At 37.6% G+C, this 20,028-nt stretch overlaps 3 protein-coding genes across 8 annotated transcripts in view; 2 read left to right on the top strand and 1 right to left on the bottom strand.

The window, feature by feature from the left end:
- LOC129726431 (uncharacterized) overlaps nt 1-3,963 on the top strand; it is an 80,794-nt gene extending 76,831 nt beyond the window's left edge. For all 5 annotated transcript variants that reach the window (XM_055683115.1, XM_055683116.1, XM_055683113.1 and 2 more), the window contains one exon: nt 2,602-3,963. In XM_055683115.1, coding sequence (XP_055539090.1) covers nt 2,602-3,138 — 537 coding nt within the window. In that variant the 3' untranslated portion in view covers nt 3,139-3,963. The remainder of the gene's footprint in view (nt 1-2,601) is intronic.
- Nucleotides 3,964-4,089: 126 nt separating this feature from the next.
- Nucleotides 4,090-5,035, bottom strand: LOC129730909 (uncharacterized). Its single transcript, XM_055690512.1, has 3 exons — nt 4,952-5,035; nt 4,310-4,804; nt 4,090-4,255 (listed from the first exon to the last, which is right to left on the bottom strand). Exons 2-3 carry the CDS (start codon nt 4,779-4,781, stop codon nt 4,119-4,121), a joined length of 609 nt encoding a protein of 202 aa, XP_055546487.1. The 5' UTR covers nt 4,782-4,804; nt 4,952-5,035; the 3' UTR covers nt 4,090-4,118.
- A 10,643-nt stretch (nt 5,036-15,678) lies between these two features.
- LOC129729703 (uncharacterized) lies at nt 15,679-19,660 on the top strand. Of its 2 annotated transcripts, none has more exons than XM_055688468.1 (2): nt 15,679-15,810; nt 15,885-19,660. In XM_055688468.1, the coding sequence occupies exon 2, from the start codon at nt 15,947-15,949 to the stop codon at nt 16,841-16,843; it is 897 nt and encodes a 298-aa protein (XP_055544443.1). In that variant the 5' UTR covers nt 15,679-15,810; nt 15,885-15,946; the 3' UTR covers nt 16,844-19,660. The 2 variants fall into 2 exon arrangements, with proteins under 2 accessions (XP_055544443.1, XP_055544442.1); XM_055688467.1 differs by having other exon boundaries at nt 15,692-15,810; nt 15,865-19,660.
- Nucleotides 19,661-20,028: the final 368 nt, after the last annotated feature.

Raw genomic sequence — 20,028 nt, 5'->3', positions numbered from 1 at the left:
TGTCCCAAAATTGCACAAGCCTGGGGCTCACCCTCCAGATGGTAGAACATGGTGTTACGAACAAACTTTTGTTCGGTGGCAGCTCTAGGAAATGATGTTTTCAACTGGCCCCGATGACTTTTTAAAAAAAAATCGGGTTTTCTTATGTTAAATCCAAAAAACATGTCCAGTTATTTAATTTTCCATGAAACCTAATCCTATTATATTTTTTACAGGTTCCTTAGGGTCTGAACTGTAAGGAAAAATTCGTTTCGGATTGATTAACGTCAATTTATTTTCCTAAAAAAAAACTATCGTTTGGAAAAGAAATTTTTCAAGTATACTTTGACATTCAATCAATAGAAGTGGGTATTAAACCTAATGCTCTCACCAACTGAATACCATTAAAAGTTGGAAAATTTTATGGGTTAGAACATTGCCAAAGACTACATGGCTCTGAAATAACTTGATTTTGAGTTATTCGTGATTAACTGTGGAATAAAAAGTTACATTTTGATGTTTTCCAATACTAAAAGGTTCATTTGCCTAAATTTCAACTAAATCTCCTGCTACTCAAAAGGCACGTTCTGCAGGGTCATTGATAACAGTTAAGCTTCAACATTTCGATTTGGCATGAAGATAATAGTTTCTTTCTATCCAGGCCTTGGGATCTTCCTGAATAAAAAAAAATTGATATCAAGCCGCAGTCTATCGAAAAAACTTTAGTGACTTCTTTGTGATTCCACTAAGTTTTTTACAGACGAAAATTTTTTCACTCTTGAATTGTCGTTTTCACTGCTCACCTTTTTCAAGTTTTGTACCACCTTCCTCTTCGAGTCATCATTAACATTTTTATCGAAAAATACCAGGCTAATATTGACTTTCTGAAGATACCACAAGTGCAGTCTGCAGACTCGGCACCGTGCCGAAGTCACTGAAGATTGCGGGTCCGAGTCCTCACAGTAAATCACGAATAACTCAAAATCGAGTAATTTCAGAGCCATGTAGTCTTTGGCAATGTTCTTCCCCATAAAATTTCCCAATTTTTAATGGTATTCAGTTGGTGAGAGCATTAGGTTAAATACCCACTTTTATTGATTGAATGTCAAAGTAAACTTGAAAAATCTCTTTTCCAAACGATAGTTTTTTTTTTAAACGAAACGAATTTTTCTCTTACACTTTGGACCCTAAGGAACATGTAAAAAATATAAAAGGATTAGGTTTCATGGAAAATTGAATAACTAGACATGTTTTTGGGATTTAACATAAGAAAAGCCGATTTTTTCAAATAAGTCATCGGGGCCAGTTAAAAACACCATTTTCTAGAGCTGCCGCCGAACAAAAGTTTGTTCGTAACACCATGTTCTATCATTTGGAGGGTGAGCCTCAGACTTGTGCAATTTTGGGACACCCTATTGTGCAGTAATTATTCTAAAGTACTCAACATTTTTCTCTATCATAGAAGAAATAAATTCGTATGAACTGGTAGTAAATACAGAGTCGGTTCGATTTTGATACTCGAATGTTGATTTCTTGATACTTGATTTCGGTTCAATGATAAAATAAGCACCTTGAGAGTACACAGGACTGGTCCGTATGCTGCTTACCACCTAGATACATAATATTATCACCAATGAACTAGTTTCTTTTAATCCCGAGTAATTGGAGGTGTCACATGATGGGCATAGTATTTGATTATGACCATAGTCTTAGCGAAACATACTATGATCATATATCTAGAACCGGTTAACCGATTCTGGCCATTCTCATTAGCAACATGAAAACCATAATACCTTTCTTTTGGTGCCAAAATCGAACGGGGTTTGTAGGATTGAATATGGAAAATCATCTCATTTTTTCTATAGGGAATAACATGGATTTCATTTTATATCCAAAGGCAAAACTAACAATTTTCTGTTGATTTCCATATGAATGCGCTTGTGTGAATACAATTTATGTGAAATTGAAGAAACGGGATTGTTATCGTTAATAAACCTTTGTCAATAAATTACCATTTCTTCTGAAATTTACCTGTCTTTTTCACTTGGTAATTGCGTTTGAGTTTAATAAACAATAAAGATTGATTTAGAGCTGTAAAAATCATTATGTTTTAAAATAATTGCACAGCTATGGCTAAATTAAAAATCAATACTATGCTGCTGATAGCTGAACAGTATATTTCATGGAAAGATTTGAAAAAAGGGGTCCGACAGTTATTACGTCTTTACTACTCGTCAAATCAATTCAAATCCAATGAGTGTGATAAGCGGCTCCCCAACAGCTGATAACAGAGGATTACTCTATCTAAGATAAGAGTCATTAAATAGCGATGAAAAGTGTATTCGGTATAAACACTGTTTACAGCCAATGATGCACGATTTCACAACTATCAGAGAAATTACCTATCTATCGGTATCACCTGAGTAAACAAATCGTAACTTATGATAGCAATTCACTGTAACATCGTGTTTGCTAAATGTCACACCTTTCTCCTAAACAGCCAAGGCCGGGTACCAGTCTGTAGCCTGTATTAACTGTACCTGAAGAATTATAATTTCGTATAAACGGTTTCCATTCTATGTAAACTAATCATCCATTTCGTTTATTTGTATGTATTTTCAGAACGACGATCCGGTGCACGTAATAAGTTCAGCAGAAGAACGTCGATGCGAGAAACCTCCGGATTACGACACCGTAGCGGTGGCGCCTCCCAGTTACGACGACGCCATCAAGCTAGATCCGTCCGCCCTGTTGCACCTCTCGCTGGTGGCTACAGTGGAGCCTAACCATAGTACCTCATCCTCCTCAAATAGCAATACGACAAATAGCGACTTAACTACTACTACTACTACTACTACTACTGCTACTATTACTACTACTGCTGTCGATACTAGCGGTGCGACCACCGCTAGCCCTACGTCATCCACGACGATCAACTTCCCGAGCGTTCATACTCGCTCCAGGGATAGCCATAGTACTGCTGTTGAAGTTGGTCAAGCCAGCTTCTACACCGAGAATGAAAAACAACGGGAAAGTCCACCCAAGTATGAAGTAATCGGCCAACATTCTGCTGCTCACTCTTCACATGCACCGCCACCACCTATATTGGTTGCCGCAATTCCTGCCGTGGTGAACTCAACAAACGGGGTTCCCCCATAAAATGACTGACGTGTATTTTTTTTTTCGATTAAGTGATCCCGCAAAAAAGAAGGTCGTGAGTAAACTGATCGAAGTTTCTATTATTTTTTCTGTTATTTTTATATATATATGACGTTTCGATAACGATTAGTAGATAAGTTCGAAGCTGAATCCACTTGTGCCAAAGTGGGTACCAGCGATCGCAAGGCTGTGCTCAACTTGTGTAATATTTGTACTTACGTTGTAAGATGAAGTTAAAGAAAAAAAAAAATCCCAAGTCATTTGTAGTGATTACAAAATCAGAAGCAATGGTGAAACAAAAGAAAAACGATATTTTGATAGTGGGTAGTGAGTCCGCTCGTGCGTGCAAACAAGTATTAAGCAATGAGAGAGAAAAAAAAAACAACAACTAAGATTGCGCGCGCGCGTAGGAATAAAAACAAACGACAGCAAACGTCAAATCCCGCTTCGAGCTCGTTCGAACCGAATGAAACCGAACGCAAGGAGGTGCTGAATAAGCGGTATCTCGATGTTAATCGTTTTGTCACGAGTTTGCCAAATTGTTAATCCTAAACGAAAATTTATGACTCGATCAGAAAGCAAATATGTTACAAGCAAGTGTTAATCTCAATGCAGGGTTTAATTGAGTGAACTGAACAAACCCACAGTCGGTTGTTTAACATGTTTCATCTCATAGATTATTGTACCAGCAGTGCGCAGCGCACACGGGTAACGCGCAAGTGTTTTAGCTAGCTAGAACGAATGAAGTCATTTGAGCTAGGGTAAGCTTAGGAGGTATGAAACCATTCGAAATAATTGTGTAAAAAAAACAATAAATAACTTATTCACAGAAAAATCGTTTAGATTCGCAAAATATCACAAACTCTTTTTGGATAATTGGCTGTAGTATAAATTCTATCCAATGCAAAGCAATTAGTCTAACTTTTAATAATTTTATATTTCTTCATATTTTATCACAGTGTTTGAAAAAAAACTTTAAATTATGCCACGGATAACCCAAATTCAACTGTGAGCATTCGCACGAGTAGATCCACGTCTTCATCCTGGCTGGCCAACTGTTCCCAAAATGCTATATGAAGCGCAAGCTCAGCTCGATCACAAGAATGTCCTATATTCTCTGCAAAAAATACGTTGTTCATTGAATAGGTTACATAAAAAAATCGTCTCTTACCAGCAACCACCTTTCGTGTGCTCAAATCGGATTTGTAACGTGCCAAAATCGTTCGAAGCGACCCAAGCACTTTACCAAGGTGCCAGCTTCTACCAACCAGTTCATCTTTCATAGCGGCGCGCAAGACCTCCATCTGTTCGATCAACGTCTCTAGCTCATCTGCAACATCCTGCAGAATACCACACAGAACCGACAAATTGTTGCAGTACACACTCAGGTTAGCCGGATAGGGATTTTTATCTTCTGTCTGTGCCTCGAATATACCCATTTTTAGTGACTCGATTCCGCTGCAGTATTGCATTCCTTTGCGAATCGTGATCTGCCATTTCTTGTGCAGGTCGCAACATTTTTCCACTGCATCACGAACCCTCGAGGCACCAACTGTGACACCGGCCGGCGAAAGGGGCGTACGAGGCGACTGAAGACGGTGCTTTGAGAGGTTCGAACGTTCCGGTGTTACGTTTGCTGACATGTTCTGTGGACGGGTTGATTCAACTTCACGGGAAAAGGGACAAAATAGTCAGAAATTTAAACCAACTTGTTTATGTTTTGGTAAAATTTTTATTTAACAGGTTTAAAACGAAATAAATAGTTATAATAAGTTAAATTATCGGTCGAATTAACGAGCAATCTTCTACTCACCGGTTATAAATGTTTACCAACTACAAAGTTTGACAGCCACGGCGTCGGGCGTCGGTAATGCAGAGCACGCATGTGCTATTCCACTGAACTGAAATCCATCACATCTGATCTGACGTTGAGTGTGTGCAACCAACGATAGAGAAAAGGGGTTAACTATATATCACGTAATAATAGTGTTTGTCGTTTTTAAAACACTTGCTGTCTTATGTAAACCTATGTTACGGGCAGTGTTCACTATTCTAACACTACACAAAACACTGTCATTGCTGTAATTGTGTTACGTGATACATGTCCGATCCCTAATGTCATGCTATATGAGCATGTCATCTAGTACTGCAATCCATGTGAAGTTTGAAATGACAGTTGATTTGTTAAGCAATGAATTGGTGAGATCTGTAGTAGTTATTGTTATTCACAGCACACTCATGTTTTTATTTATCTGATATTTTAGCTAAAGTCGAAATAAAACATTTTATTTATAAATGGAAGAAACTTCACCGATAGGTAAGCCCTAATAAATGTGAGAGATTAAATTACCGAGAATAGAAGTTTCAATCAATTTAAATTATTGTTAAGAAAAAAATTTTAATTGTTTTTTTTTTCATTTTACCGATAAATCTGTATTGATCGACGTCTCGAACACAGTACTACTGTTCAGTAATGGAAATATGGATTTTTTCATATAAATGTTTTTGAAGTAGGGACTATGAACAAGAATAATTTCATATATTTTTAGTTTAAAACGAGTGGAAATGTTGGTCTCATAATGGTTTTTGCAAACAAATAATCACTGCTCTTCAAGCAAAAAAAAAACAAATTATATTGAAATTGAATTGCTTTTGTAGTCCATAAGAAACCAAAAAAAAAATATAATCACAAATTAGACTTTAAATGATTAACCCTAGAAAGATAGTCTACGTCAATTTGACTCCTCGATATTACTGACTTTCCCCTTTTGTTTTTTAAATAGTACGAATCCGTTCTCGTTTTTCAAAAATCTGAAGTATGGTATTTATTTTGTAATGATCGCTCATTATTTGATTCCCAAATCAAATTGACCGTAATGATCACTCATTATTTGATTTCAAACAAAAACTTGCATTCAACATGATTTAAAAGTTCTGCATCAATTTAACATCAAAATAAGATTAACTTTCCAGGGTTAAAAACACTTTGAAACCCGAGAAAAACATCACGATAGACTCCAGAATAGGGTGTCCCAGAAAAAAATCTATGTTGAAAAAGTCAAGGTGTTCAGCCCTAAATTGAAAGATTATGTTATTTATAGCATTTTTGTAGAACATTTCGACTTTCTAAAAGGTCGTTTTCAGGTTGCCCAAACGTGATTTATGAAAAAAATATTTTTTTTAGGCTACAAACCCACTTTTTTTGCTACTTGAGTTGTTAACAGATCTTTTTTCTCAACTGCTCTAATAATACGTAATTTTTGCTTCAAAGTCAATGAAATACGTATTTCACGGTTCATTTTTCTCAAAATTATGACACAAATTATTTGTAACAGATATGACACTTAGTTGCCTCAGAAAATTGATCAAACAAATTGAGTTCATAAAACTATATACATGCAAGGACACAAGACACAAGTGAAAATGATGTTTCGAACGCATTTTCTACAACTGGAAGTATTTTATTCTTGATTTAAAGTTTTTTTTTTAAAAAGCGTGATAAAACCGTGAGAAAATCGAGCGTGAATTTGGCGAATAGTGATCAAAACGACTGTTGAGTATGTAATAATTGAGTATGTGGAAATTTGTGTTGCAAATCATTTTTTCTGCCAACACTGCCAGTGTACCGGCGTCAGTCAGATTTCCATCAAGTGACCTCAGAAACACGTTGTAGATTCTTTCTACGCCTAGAATATTGACCTAAATTTGTTTACTCGATCCAGCTGAGTGTACAAACTCGTAACGACAGGTTACTTCTGATGGGAATCGTACTGACGCTGATACATTGGTAATGTTGGCAGAAAACAAGATTTTCTGCATTTATATCGACATACTCAACTTTGAACAGCAATAGCTCTTCTTATGGACATCCCAGCTCATCAGTGTCTTCGGCAAAGTTGTTAGGCATCTAAAGTACCAAACTTTTACATAATGTAGTGCATTATCAGAGTATTATTAAGCTCTCTAGAAAGGTAAATGCAAAAAAGAAGGTTTTCCCATATAAATTTCCATACAAATTTGAAATGCAATGCGCCAAGCGAAGACAAAACCAATCGATTTCCGGTAAGTTTAGGGTTGTTTGGGGCCCCAAAAGGAACCAAAAAAGTTTGGTTCTGGAAAATCGATAATTTTTCCCCACCCTAATATATAAACATTGTAATACCGTACTTAAAATGGGTTTTTATGCCGATTTGAGAATGGTTATGATGTTGTCATCTCAAGTCAGCTTTTCCCATTTTAACTTCATTGAGACAGTCTGTTGAAGTTAAATAAATAAATAAATATATCTATATATATATATATATATATATATATATATATATATATATATATATATATATATATATATATATATATATATATATATATATATATATATATATATATATATATATATATATATATATATATATATATATATATATATATATATATATATATATATATATATATATATATATATATATATATATATATATATATATATATATATATATATATATATATATATATATATATATATATATATATATATATATATATATATATATATATATATATATATATATATATATATATATATATATATATATATATATATATATATATATATATATATATATATATATATATATATATATATATATATATATATATATATATATATATATATATATATATATATATATATATATATATATATATATATATATATATATATATATATATATATATATATATATATTTATTTATATATAAACATATGAAAATGCAGCTCTGTCTGTCTGTCTGATTCATATAGGCCTGGAAACTACCGAACCGATCGGCGTGAAATTTTGTATAGGGGTTTTAGGGCCGGAAAAGGTGACTAAGATAGTTTGAGACCCCTCCCGCTTCTGTAAGGGAGGGGTCCCATACAAATGAAACACAAATTTCTGCACATCTCGAAAACTAACCAGGCAAATGGAACCAAATTTGGCATGTGGATGTTTTTAGGAGTAACAAATATGTCCATGTTGATTTGACACCCTTCCCTCTTTTGGAAGGGAGGGGTCCCATACAAATGAAATACAAACTTCTGCACATCTCGAAAACTAATCAAGCAAATGGAACCGAATTTGGCAAGTGGGTGTTTTTAGGAGTAACAAATATGTCCATGTTAGTTCGACACCCTTCCCTCTTCTGGAAGGGAGGGGTCCCATACAAATGAAACACAGACTTCTGCACATCTCGAAAACTAACCAAGTAAATAGAACCAAATTTGGTAGGTACATGTTTTTAGGGGTAACAAATATATCCATAATGGTTTGACACCCCTCCCTCTTCTACAAGGGAGGGGTCCCATACAAATGAAATACGAATTTCGCACAGCTCGAGAACCAATCAACCAAATACAACCAAATTTGGCATGTGAATGTTTTTAGAGGTAACAAGTATGTCCATAGTGGTTCGACTCCCCTCCCTCTTCTGTGTGGGTGGAGTTCAAAACAAATGAAACACAAATCTCTGCTTATCTCGAGAACTAACCAACTAACTGGAATCAAATTTGGCAGGTGATTGTTTTTAGGGGTAACAAACATGTCCATAATGTTTCGACACCCTTCCTTCTTCTGGCATGTCTCCAAATACCATTTCAAATTCCAAGATGGCGACTTCCGATTTCTGAAAAACAGCGGCAAATGACCAAATACCACCCAATGTGGGTATTTTCGGGATTGTTATGATGCACTGAAGCCACAAATCGACCTTAGACAACATTTTGAATTGTAAGATGGCGATTTCCGGTGTCTGGAAAACAGCCGAAAATGACCAAATAACACCCAATATGGGTGTTTCTTCAACCAGAATGACGCTCAAAGGCCAAAAATTGTCTCCTAATGCCAATGTGAGATCCAAGATGGCGACTTCCGATTTCTGAAAATCAGCGGCAAATGACCAAATACCACCCAATATGGGTATTTCCGGGATTGTTATGATGCACTGAAGCCACAAATCGACCTTAGACAACATTTTGAATTGTAAGATGGCGATTTCCGGTGTCTGGAAAACAGCCGAAAATGACCAAATAACACCCAATATGAGTGTTTCTTCAACCAGAATAACGCTCAGAGGCCAAAAATTGTCTCCTAATGCCAATGTGAAATCCACGATGGCTACTTCCGGTTTCTGAAAATCAGCGGCAAATGACCAAATACCACCCAATATGGGTATTTCCGGGAATGTTATGATGCGCTGAAGCCACAAATCGACCTCAGACAACATTTTGAATTGTAAGATGGCGACTTCCGGTTTCCGAAAAACAGCGGCAAATGACCAAATACCACCTAATATGGGTATTTCCGGAATTGTTATGACGCACTGAAGCCACAAATCGACCTTAGACAACATTTTGAATTGTAAGATGGCGATTTCCGGTGTCTGGAAAACAGCCGAAAATGACCAAATAACACCCAATATGAGTGTTTCTTCAACCAGAATGACGCTCAGAGGCCAAAAATTGTCTCCTAATGCCAATGTGAAATCCACGATGGCTACTTCCGGTTTCTGAAAATCAGCGGCAAATGACCAAATACCACCCAATATGGGTATTTCCGGGATTGTTATGATGCGCTGAAGCCACAAATCAACCTCAGACAACATTTTGAATTGTAAGATGGCGACTTCCAGTTTCCGAAAAACAGCGGCAAATGACCAAATACCACCTAATATGGGTATTTCCGGAATTGTTATTGTTCCCTCTTTTGGAAGGGAGGGGTCCCATAAAAATGAAATACAAACTTCTGCACATCTCGAAAACTAATCAAGCAAATGGAACCGAATTTGGCAAGTGGGTGTTTTTAGGAGTAACAAATATGTCCATGTTAGTTCGACACCCTTCCCTCTTCTGGAAGGGAGGGGTCCCATACAAATGAAACACAGACTTCTGCACATCTCGAAAACTAACCAAGTAAATAGAACCAAATTTGGTAGGTACATGTTTTTAGGGGTAACAAATATATCCATAATGGTTTGACACCCCTCCCTCTTCTACAAGGGAGGGGTCCCATACAAATGAAATACGAATTTCGCACAGCTCGAGAACCAATCAACCAAATACAACCAAATTTGGCATGTGAATGTTTTTAGAGGTAACAAGTATGTCCATAGTGGTTCGACTCCCCTCCCTCTTCTGTGTGGGTGGAGTTCAAAACAAATGAAACACAAATCTCTGCTTATCTCGAGAACTAACCAACTAACTGGAATCAAATTTGGCAGGTGATTGTTTTTAGGGGTAACAAACATGTCCATAATGTTTCGACACCCTTCCTTGTTCTGGCATGTCTCCAAATACCATTTCAAATTCCAAGATGGCGACTTCCGATTTCTGAAAAACAGCGGCAAATGACCAAATACCACCCAATGTGGGTATTTTCGGGATTGTTATGATGCACTGAAGCCACAAATCGACCTTAGACAACATTTTGAATTGTAAGATGGCGATTTCCGGTGTCTGGAAAACAGCCGAAAATGACCAAATAACACCCAATATGGGTGTTTCTTCAACCAGAATAACGCTCAGAGGCCAAAAATTGTCTCCTAATGCCAATGTGAAATCCACGATTGCTACTTCCGGTTTCTGAAAATCAGCGGCAAATGACCAAATACCACCCAATATGGGTATTTCCGGGATTGTTATGATGCGCTGAAGCCACAAATCGACCTTAGACAACATTTTGTATTGTAAGATGGCGACTTCCGGTGTCTGAAAAACAGCCGAAAAAACAACCAAATACCACCCAATATGAGTGTTTCTTCAACCAGAATGACGCTCAGAGGCCAAAAATTGTCTCCTAATGCCAATGTGAAATCCAAGATGGTGACTTCCGATTTCTGAAAATCAGCGGCAAATGACCAAATACCACCCAATATGGGTATTTCCGGGAATGTTATGATGCGCTGAAGCCACAAATCGACCTCAGACAACATTTTGAATTGTAAGATGGCGACTTCCGGTTTCCGAAAAACAGCGGCAAATGACCAAATACCACCTAATATGGGTATTTCCGGAATTGTTATGACGCACTGAAGCCACAAATCGACCTTAGACAACATTTTGAATTGTAAGATGGCGATTTCCGGTGTCTGGAAAACAGCCGAAAATGACCAAATAACACCCAATATGAGTGTTTCTTCAACCAGAATGACGCTCAGAGGCCAAAAATTGTCTCCTAATGCCAATGTGAAATCCAAGATGGTGACTTCCGATTTCTGAAAATCAGCGGCAAATGACCAAATACCACCCAATATGGGTATTTCCGGGAATGTTATGATGCGCTGAAGCCACAAATCGACCTCAGACAACATTTTGAATTGTAAGATGGCGACTTCCGGTTTCCGAAAAACAGCGGCAAATGACCAAATACCACCGAATATGGGTATTTCCGGAATTGTTATGACGCACTGAAGCCACAAATCGACCTCAGACAACATTTTGAATTGTAAGATGGCGATTTCCGGTGTCTGGAAAACAGCCGAAAATGATCAAATACCACTTAATATGAGCGTTTCTTTAATCAGATTGACGCACGGAGGCCAGAAATTGTTCCCAAATGCCATTTTGAAATCCAAGATGGCGACTTCCGGTTCCCGAAAAACAGCGGCAAATGACCAAATACCACCCAATATGGGTATTTCCGGGATTGCTATAATGCACTGAAACCACAAATCGACCACTGAAGCCAAAAATCGACCTCAGACAATATTTTGGTTTGTAAGATGACGACTTCCGGTGTCTGGAAAACAGCCAAAAATGATCAAATACCAGACAATATGAGCGTTTCTTCAAGCAGATTGACCGCACGGAGGGCCGAAATTGTTTTGAAATCCAAGATGGCGATTTCCGGTGTCCGGAAAACAGCCTAAAGTGACCAAATACCACCCAATACGAGTATCTCTGGAACGAGAATTAAGCTAAAAATTGACATCAGACACCATTATTAATTGTAAGATGGCTACTTCCGGTTTCTGAAAAACAACCAAAAATGGCCGATTTCCATACAAAATGAGTATCTTCGGAACCAGAATGATACACAGGAGCCAGAATCGACCAAAGACACCCTTTTGAATTCGAATATGGTGACATCCGGTTTCTGGAAAACAGCTGAAAATGACCAAATAACACCCAATATGGGTGTTTCTCAAACCAGAATGACGCTCAGGGGCCAGAAATTGTCTCCAAATGCTATTTTTAAATCCAAAATGGCGACTTACGGTTCCGGATCACCGGATCAAAAATGATGCAAGAAGCTATAAATTGACCTTAGACACCAGTTCGAATTGTTAAATGGCAACTTCTGGAAAACATCCGCAAATAACCGAATACTACTACATATGGATAAGTCCGTAATCGAAATGATGTAAAGAAGCCATGCATTGACCCTGGACACCATTTTGAATCAGAAGATGACCACTTTTAGTTTCTGGAAAACAACGAAAATAACTGAAATGCACCCAATATATATCCGGAATAGAGGTCATGTACAAAAGCCAAAAGTTGAGGATGTTGCCATTCCGATGAAACCAACTATTTTTAAACGATATAATCCAATCGCAAGGAATCAATAAATTTGAAATGTTTAAAATTATTAAATTAAACACTAAAATAGGCGGGACGAAGTTTGCCGGGTCAGCTAGTTTCTTATAAATGTCTTTGGTCTACCGAGTGTAATTATTAAATTGTATTTTAACATCATAGTTTTGTTGAATGTCAATTATTAGAAACACAATCACTTTGCAGATTTGTTCTCTAATAGAGGCTGGACGTATTGATTGTCAGCATTAACAATAATAATGTATTGCTATAGCAACAACTGGCAATTTATTTATTTATTAATTTGTTCACTCACTTTAAATCTAACAAACTAGAATAATCTTCGGTTACACAAATGACACCTCCACAGCTAAGATTAAGGTCAATTCAATGGCTCACAGTACTAAAAATTTTACACATAGCAGTAACCGGTACGTTTTGACCGTATAAGTCTGATGGAAAGAGATTCTGAGAAAGTTAGTTGTCCGAAAAATTCTGGAGAACGCGTTTACTATGATATTGGCTAGAATTCATAGGGCATCTATTGATCCACAAAGCACTTTTCCAAGAAATACAGCACACTTATAATCTCTTCTTTTCTCTAATGCGTTTATATCCAGCAATCTGTACCTGTCTATATATGGAGGAAGCTCCATAGGATTCGTCCAAGTGCGCATTTGATGAGCCTTTTCTGTACCGACTCAATTCGTGAAGTCTAAAGCCCAGTAGGAGGACTCCTAACAACTGCCACCGTTTCAAGGGTAGAGTGTACAAGTGCATAGTACATTGCTCTCAAGCAGTACGAATTCCGGAGCTCGTTAGTAATTTTCATTATGAATCGCAGGGCCTTGTTTGCTTTGGAAATGATACTGCTGTAATGATCATGGAATGTGAATTCGGCATCCAATAGAACACCAAGACCTTTTACAACTGTTACTCGTTAAATATCCTGACCGATGATGGAGTAGCTGTATTTGATTGGGAATTTTTTCGACTGAAGTTTATTATGGAATACTTGGCAACAATGATACAAAGACGACCATTTATGGAATATGTGAATCAGTTTCTTAAATACAATATAATCAGTACCTGAGTGAACTACATAGTAGATTTTGAGGTCATCAGCGTACACGGTTCTACATCCTGGAAGAAGTGGCAAGCAGACATCGTTGTAATACAGCGAGAACAGCAAAGACCCGACATTGCTACCTTGTGGGAGTGAAGTACTTCGGAAACCGCGGGAGTTAGCGGTTTTCAAGGAACGATTTCAACCATCGGATGAAAGTAGCAGAAGCACCAAGATGCTTCAATTTGGCTATTGTGTGATCAACGCGGTCGACCGTTGCTTTAATGTCAGTACACACTTCGTCAACTTTTGCATTGTTTTGACCACTAAATAAAAAAAATATTATCTAACTGTTAGGTGGATTGATCGAAAAACCAAAAACGCCAAAAGTAACGCCTTGTTCTTTGAAACAGTTTTGCTGAAGACATTGAGTACATAAAATCAATTTTTCATAGTCAAATCTAGATCGATCACGATTTTTCGAATTTAGACCACTGTGCACTGTGGGATTTTCAAATAAATCTTTCCGCCAATTGTAAATGTCTTGAAATATAATACTTGGAGTGTAGAAACTATTTTGGAAGTTGTTTCATAAAATTATGGCTGAAAAACGTGCTTTACATTGAGTATTTCGTCGTTTTAATATCACTTTTTTGTACTTTACGACCTTCAAAAGGGCATTACTCAAAAATGTACCGTACGATGATTTTGAAATTTTGACCAGAGATTCTGGACGTCATAACGAATCGAATGGCGTACTCAGATTCTTTGTTGCATTTTTTTTTATAATAACGGTCTGTGGGAGCACCGTGCCATACCTATATTACAGACAAAAAAGAACTAGATTCTTGTTGATTGAGCGACCGGGAAAAAAGCTATGCTGATCTGTGGGAGTGTATTGCGTAACACATCTTTGCAACGAGCCACCGATCAAAGGACACAGGGAAAATATGAGATTTTTTCTAGTATTCAGGGAATGTTTTCTAATGAAGCGACAGGTTAATAACTTTCCATAGTAGCAGAATTTCAATTGTTAAGAATATGTGAAAACTGTTTAAATATTTAAGTAGAAAAAACACCCTTAGAAAAATTCCATATTATTCCACAAATAAACTCAACGCCAAAAAATCCTATTTCAGACCTGTGGCCAATATACACATTCTAAAACAATGACTATCGTTAGACGCTCGCCGATTCCATTTGTGGCCACCCCACTGTGTTGTATATGTTTTTTCCATGTCGTCCAACGAGCATATTATAGATGAAAAAAATCACGATCAAACGACAGCTGTTTGACGTCGATCAAGTGATTCATGAATGCACACTTGACACTCGCACGTAATTTGTCAAAAAAAAGTTTTTAGAATATTCACGATATCTAAAAAAAAAAACGAAAAAAACATGGTCCAAATTGGCACAAATTCATCTTCGTTTGCCGATCCATCAACAAAGTTTCCACCTTCGAGTTGACCATGATCATCGCGCGCGGTTCGCTTTTTGCCGGTACCTCTACTTTGAGCGGGATCCTTTTGCTCTCATCGACTCATGCCCTGCCCATCGCCGGATTGCCTTGCCACGTAAAATCTATCGTTATAATGGGGGAAAACTTAGAATTTCGATCTATTTTTAACACACGTGCATTCATAACTCTCGGCTTCTTGGTCATAGATATCGTCGCTGGTGTGGTGACTCGGTCCGGAACCACCCGCGGCTAGTGCGAAGTGGTTACAGATTGAATGGGATTTGGCGGTTTTGAATGAAAATTTCGGAGCTTGTTATGTTGTACTGAGAGAGAGGAATCCAGTGTGTTGGTGACTTCTGACTACAAGTAGTAGTACTCAGTCGTCAACACAGTGGAATAATTTTCAAACATCAATTCGAATTTCTCAGCCAAACGCATTAACTTCTCCGTTGGAACAAAATGTTACTGCGGCTGCTGTACACTCTCGATGATTTAAATATCACAAACCATTCATTCAGTGCCTAGGGGTGAGTGATATCGAACGTGTGTGACAATGACGCTGCCAGTGATATCTTGGTAAGATTCGGGAATGTCTATAAACTGTCGATTTACCAGCGCTTGGTGTTACAGGTTACTGATGATCTTCATAGTTTCAGCGGAGACTGTCCTCGACTATCACTGTCTAGAGTCGTCTACAAAGTACCGATGTGTGATGGAGCAAGTCAGCTACCATCCCGGGCAACGAATCAGTTTTCCAAGAGGATATCAGCACTTTCGCATTGGTACGGCGAATGTTTCCACTTCGGTTGAGTCAAACATCACGACGCTGGATGAAGCTTTGTATGTAGCAATGGATTGCCCTGCCGTCATCGAAATGGAGTTCGTTAAAATGTGGCGCTTGGTTTTACCCCCGGATCTGGCATTCGGTAACTTTGCCAACAACGGAATACACATTATTGTCATCAATCCCACCAGAAGTTACCGAATCACTTATCTAGACCTGCATTCCAATTTGATTTCCAACATCGGTAACCTCAGTGCGCTCGAGAAACTAGAGACGCTACGCCTAGATCGGAACTACATCGAAGTGATTGACCCGAGCTCCTTTAGTTCGCTTACCAAACTGAAACGGTTGAACCTCAGAGGCAATCATTTGCGTTCCTTTCCTTGGCACTCGCTGGCCAGCAGTGTAGTTCACATAGATATTTCCAAAAATAAGCTCGAATCAGTAAACTTAACGGATTTGTTGTTTCCGGCTCTAGTGTATATGAATCTAGCAAAAAACGACATAAAAGCGCTAAACGTAACGGATATTTTGCGAGCAGCCCCGAACCTGCGGGAGGCGTATCTATTCAACCATGAGATCCCTATAGATGAAATGGGCGATATTGCGGGGGCCCTCCGCGAACGGGGTATTATTTACACCGAAGTTGATGAACAATATTGCTGGCCCAACGAGGATTACGTCGACGGTCGCTGTGTCAAGCGGCTGCTGCCGCGAAAGCCGAAGTACACATGGAAAACGGCCGTGGTTGCGGTGTGCGTTCTGACGGGATTAGGTTTGCTAGGTTATATCATATATTTGGCCTATTTACGAGTGATTCGTTAATTAAAGTGTGTGTGATTCGCCCCTGTGACGTTAATCATGATTGGCTGTAATTTAAGTCTGAACCCCGTGAATAGTTTTAATTCGTAATGAGTTTTTGAATTTAGGGCATATTTTGCTTCGAAAAAAACAGTTGATGGTTAATTTGTTGATGGCCTGGGAGCAAAAGTGAAAAGTGATCTGAACGGTATACAAATTGGGAATTTGTGCTGTTAATGTTAATGTTGCTCACAATCATGCTTATCAAGCTATTGAGCTTGAACGAACTAGCCTAGCTTTCCAAAATGAAACGAAATCATTTAATTACTATGTTTTTTTGTAAAAGATGACTTTCAACGACCCGTACTCGAAAAAAAATCACCGAAATTGCCGGTACCCAACCAGCACCCGACCCGTCCTGAATTTTTTATTCTATTTTTTTCTTTTCAAAATACCTGATTACCTTGCACATTTCATGCACTGATTGTAACATGTAACATTTCCCGAGATGATGGTCGGAGTTAGGCTGGGCTTGACCATTTTTATCGCGCTGCAAAATATCTATTCATAACTGTGTACGGAGCATTTGGGTTCCATTTTTCGTGTTAGTTACCTCATATTCAAATTGATCAAAAACTTCAATTATTTATTATGTATGCATACGTATAATTCATATGAATTGCTGGAATTTTTTATTTTCTTTTCGAGAGATTAATAAAAATTCAATAGATTTTTTTTTAAATTCACACTAATTTTATTATGAACCAGATCAAAACAACAAGAAGAATAGGGTAAATTAACCTATAGTGGACCCCTTTATTTAATTATCTTATATTTTTGATACAGACTGGCTGGACAAGATTTTTCTCGATGAAAGTTTTCTGAAAATCATTCGAGTTTTCACATAAAATGAATTAATTTCCTGGGAAGGGGTCCACTATATGGTAATTTACCCTACTAGAACATCATGGAGAATGGTGAAAAATGCATGTCTGGTAGAGTTTAAAATAAACGACATGTTTTATGTGCACATCGCAGGAACCTGACATCTAAAATTCGGTGTAAAACAGATATTTCTGTACATACGGCATCCCTGGTCACAGTGCAAACCAAGACCTGGGCGGGAGAAACGAAAACTACACTCAAAATTTGTCGAAACAGATGACACACACATTCGTCGTTTTTTGATAGCGTGTAACTTCCTGCTGTAACCCGAGCATGACTCGAACAAAGTTTTTAGTAACATCAGGAATACTAAATGTGAAAATTTGTCTGTAAAACATAGATTTTTCGAGTCAGTTTCTTCAGATTTTTTTGTGTATATAAGTTAAGTTCGACACCACCGAAACTCCAACAGTTGACAACAGTCCCGTCCCAGTTCAACGCATAGGCACCCGCACGGAAAAATTGAAGTCAGCAATACCGGTGCCAGGTAGCAACGGACGCACGGCAACATCGATCATCGGAATCGGCGCGGACAACGTCACCAACGGCTCATCGATTAGTGCGAGATCAGCAGTTTTAGGGACAAAGCCAGGGCAAGTGTATATTTGGAATTGACAATTAAATCATTCTCAGTTAGACCTACAAACGGTTCAGTACTAGTTTTAACTTTTCAAATACACTCCTAAACTTCATGAAAACTTAAGTGGCGCAGTCGGCGCGGATGTGATAAGTGTTTTCGATCGCAATCGTGCATTCACGAACGAATATCGTGTGACTATAGTCCTGTTCTATCCGCAGAACTCAAGTGAAATTAAAAATAGCAGTAATTTAAAAATCATAGTTGTAAAAACGAACGAATATCGTCAATTTAAACATATAAGGCCAATGAATTTTAGAACGTTAAATAATAATATTATCAAATATAAGTGAATATTGCTAAAAGAAAAATTTTGAACTAAGTGTAGTGAAAAAATATTTTGTAGAAAAATAGCGTAATATAAAACATCAGCAGGGACCAACAAACGTCTTAAGAAAATACGGAACAAATAATAAGCGGAGAAAAATGGAACCATCCTTTCGGACTCACCATCTCCATCCTACCATCCATTCATACACATCCCACCATCCAAATACACGACATTACTAACAACGCAGGAGCGTTGATCCTTTGAAGGGGGGAAGGAAAAATAATTGACGGACATGGTAGACTTTTACATGTGATAGATTTTGCCCAATTCGAAATATCCTTGAAAATAATTGAACATTGTAAACAAAATTAAAAACACACCAACAGATTGTTCAGAAATTATTCAACTCACGCTTAAAGATCTCAAATTTATTTTCGATACTTTGATCAGCAAACCAAGTAGAGATAGACGAGCTATAGATTTTTTAGGAAGCACAATCAAATTTATAACAGGGAATCAAGTGAGAGTTTCTGCTTTATTTACATATTGTTTCAAACATTCGCAAGTGATATATTTGTTGATATTCCGAATATTCAATATCTTTCGGAATAGCGTTATCCTCGAATGCAAGCAGAGAGTGTTGGCGAGCTCGAAGAAGCATGTCTGTCATGCATTATCCGGTTACCAAAAGAGTAAGCCACCGGTGTGAACGGCCCCAAGTTTATTAGTTTGACACAGCAAATGGAAACTTTCTTCTTACTTTTTTCAAGAGCGTATCTTATCAGTTATTAACACAGGATCTCTCGCTGAAGGATGAGGGCTTTGATTTTGAACAGGAGGTTGCCTGTAAAAATGAGCTGATTCGAAAGCGCTACGTTGCTTTTGGACCAGCAAACTCATAGCGATAATCGTAACACTTCAGACTGCTTGAACCCGATTTCAAATAAGAAGTTAAAGTTTAGGTAAAATTGATATACTCTAGAGAGATTCGGCTAGTTTCGATGTAGAAACAAATAAAAATGTTCCAAAAAAATTCTTTTTCCCTTTGTGTGCCTATATAAGTCATGTACAGATCACAGATCACGGATGGGTTTCTTTTGCCGTTTGTGATGCTACCCGTTCAGCACGAAGTCCAGCTGCACCCTGCTATTACCAATATTTGTTTTCTTCTGCTCCAAATCTATGGACAGTGGGCATCATAATAAGAGTTGAGGAATTTTCGATTCGAAGATTTGAAGCTGTTTCGTAGTTAACTATGATTTATTGTTGGTGAGAGGAGCTCTGCGATTAACGGTCGACGATGTATTACAGTGAGCGATGTTTGTCATAGAGGCTTGGAATTCCTCTCGAATGACG

Source organism: Wyeomyia smithii, chromosome 3 (assembly GCF_029784165.1).
Source record: "Wyeomyia smithii strain HCP4-BCI-WySm-NY-G18 chromosome 3, ASM2978416v1, whole genome shotgun sequence".
Classification (NCBI taxonomy): domain Eukaryota; kingdom Metazoa; phylum Arthropoda; class Insecta; order Diptera; family Culicidae; genus Wyeomyia; species Wyeomyia smithii.
The sequence above is the reverse complement of the archived record's forward strand: the minus strand, read 5'-3'. Positions and strand labels throughout refer to the sequence as shown.

What these genes read in the sequence shown, in the direction of transcription:
- LOC129730909 (XM_055690512.1), bottom strand. Translation starts at nt 4,781, where the DNA reads ATGTCAGCAAACGTAACACCGGAACGTTCGAACCTCTCAAAGCACCGT. An exon ending in CACACGAAAGGTGGTTGCTG is followed by an intron (nt 4,256 to 4,309) that starts GTAAGAGACGAT and finishes TATTTTTTGCAG; the next exon opens with AGAATATAGGACATTCTTGT.
- LOC129729703 (XM_055688467.1), top strand. Translation starts at nt 15,788, where the DNA reads ATGACGCTGCCAGTGATATCTTG. An exon ending in ACGCTGCCAGTGATATCTTG is followed by an intron (nt 15,811 to 15,864) that starts GTAAGATTCGGG and finishes TTGGTGTTACAG; the next exon opens with GTTACTGATGATCTTCATAG.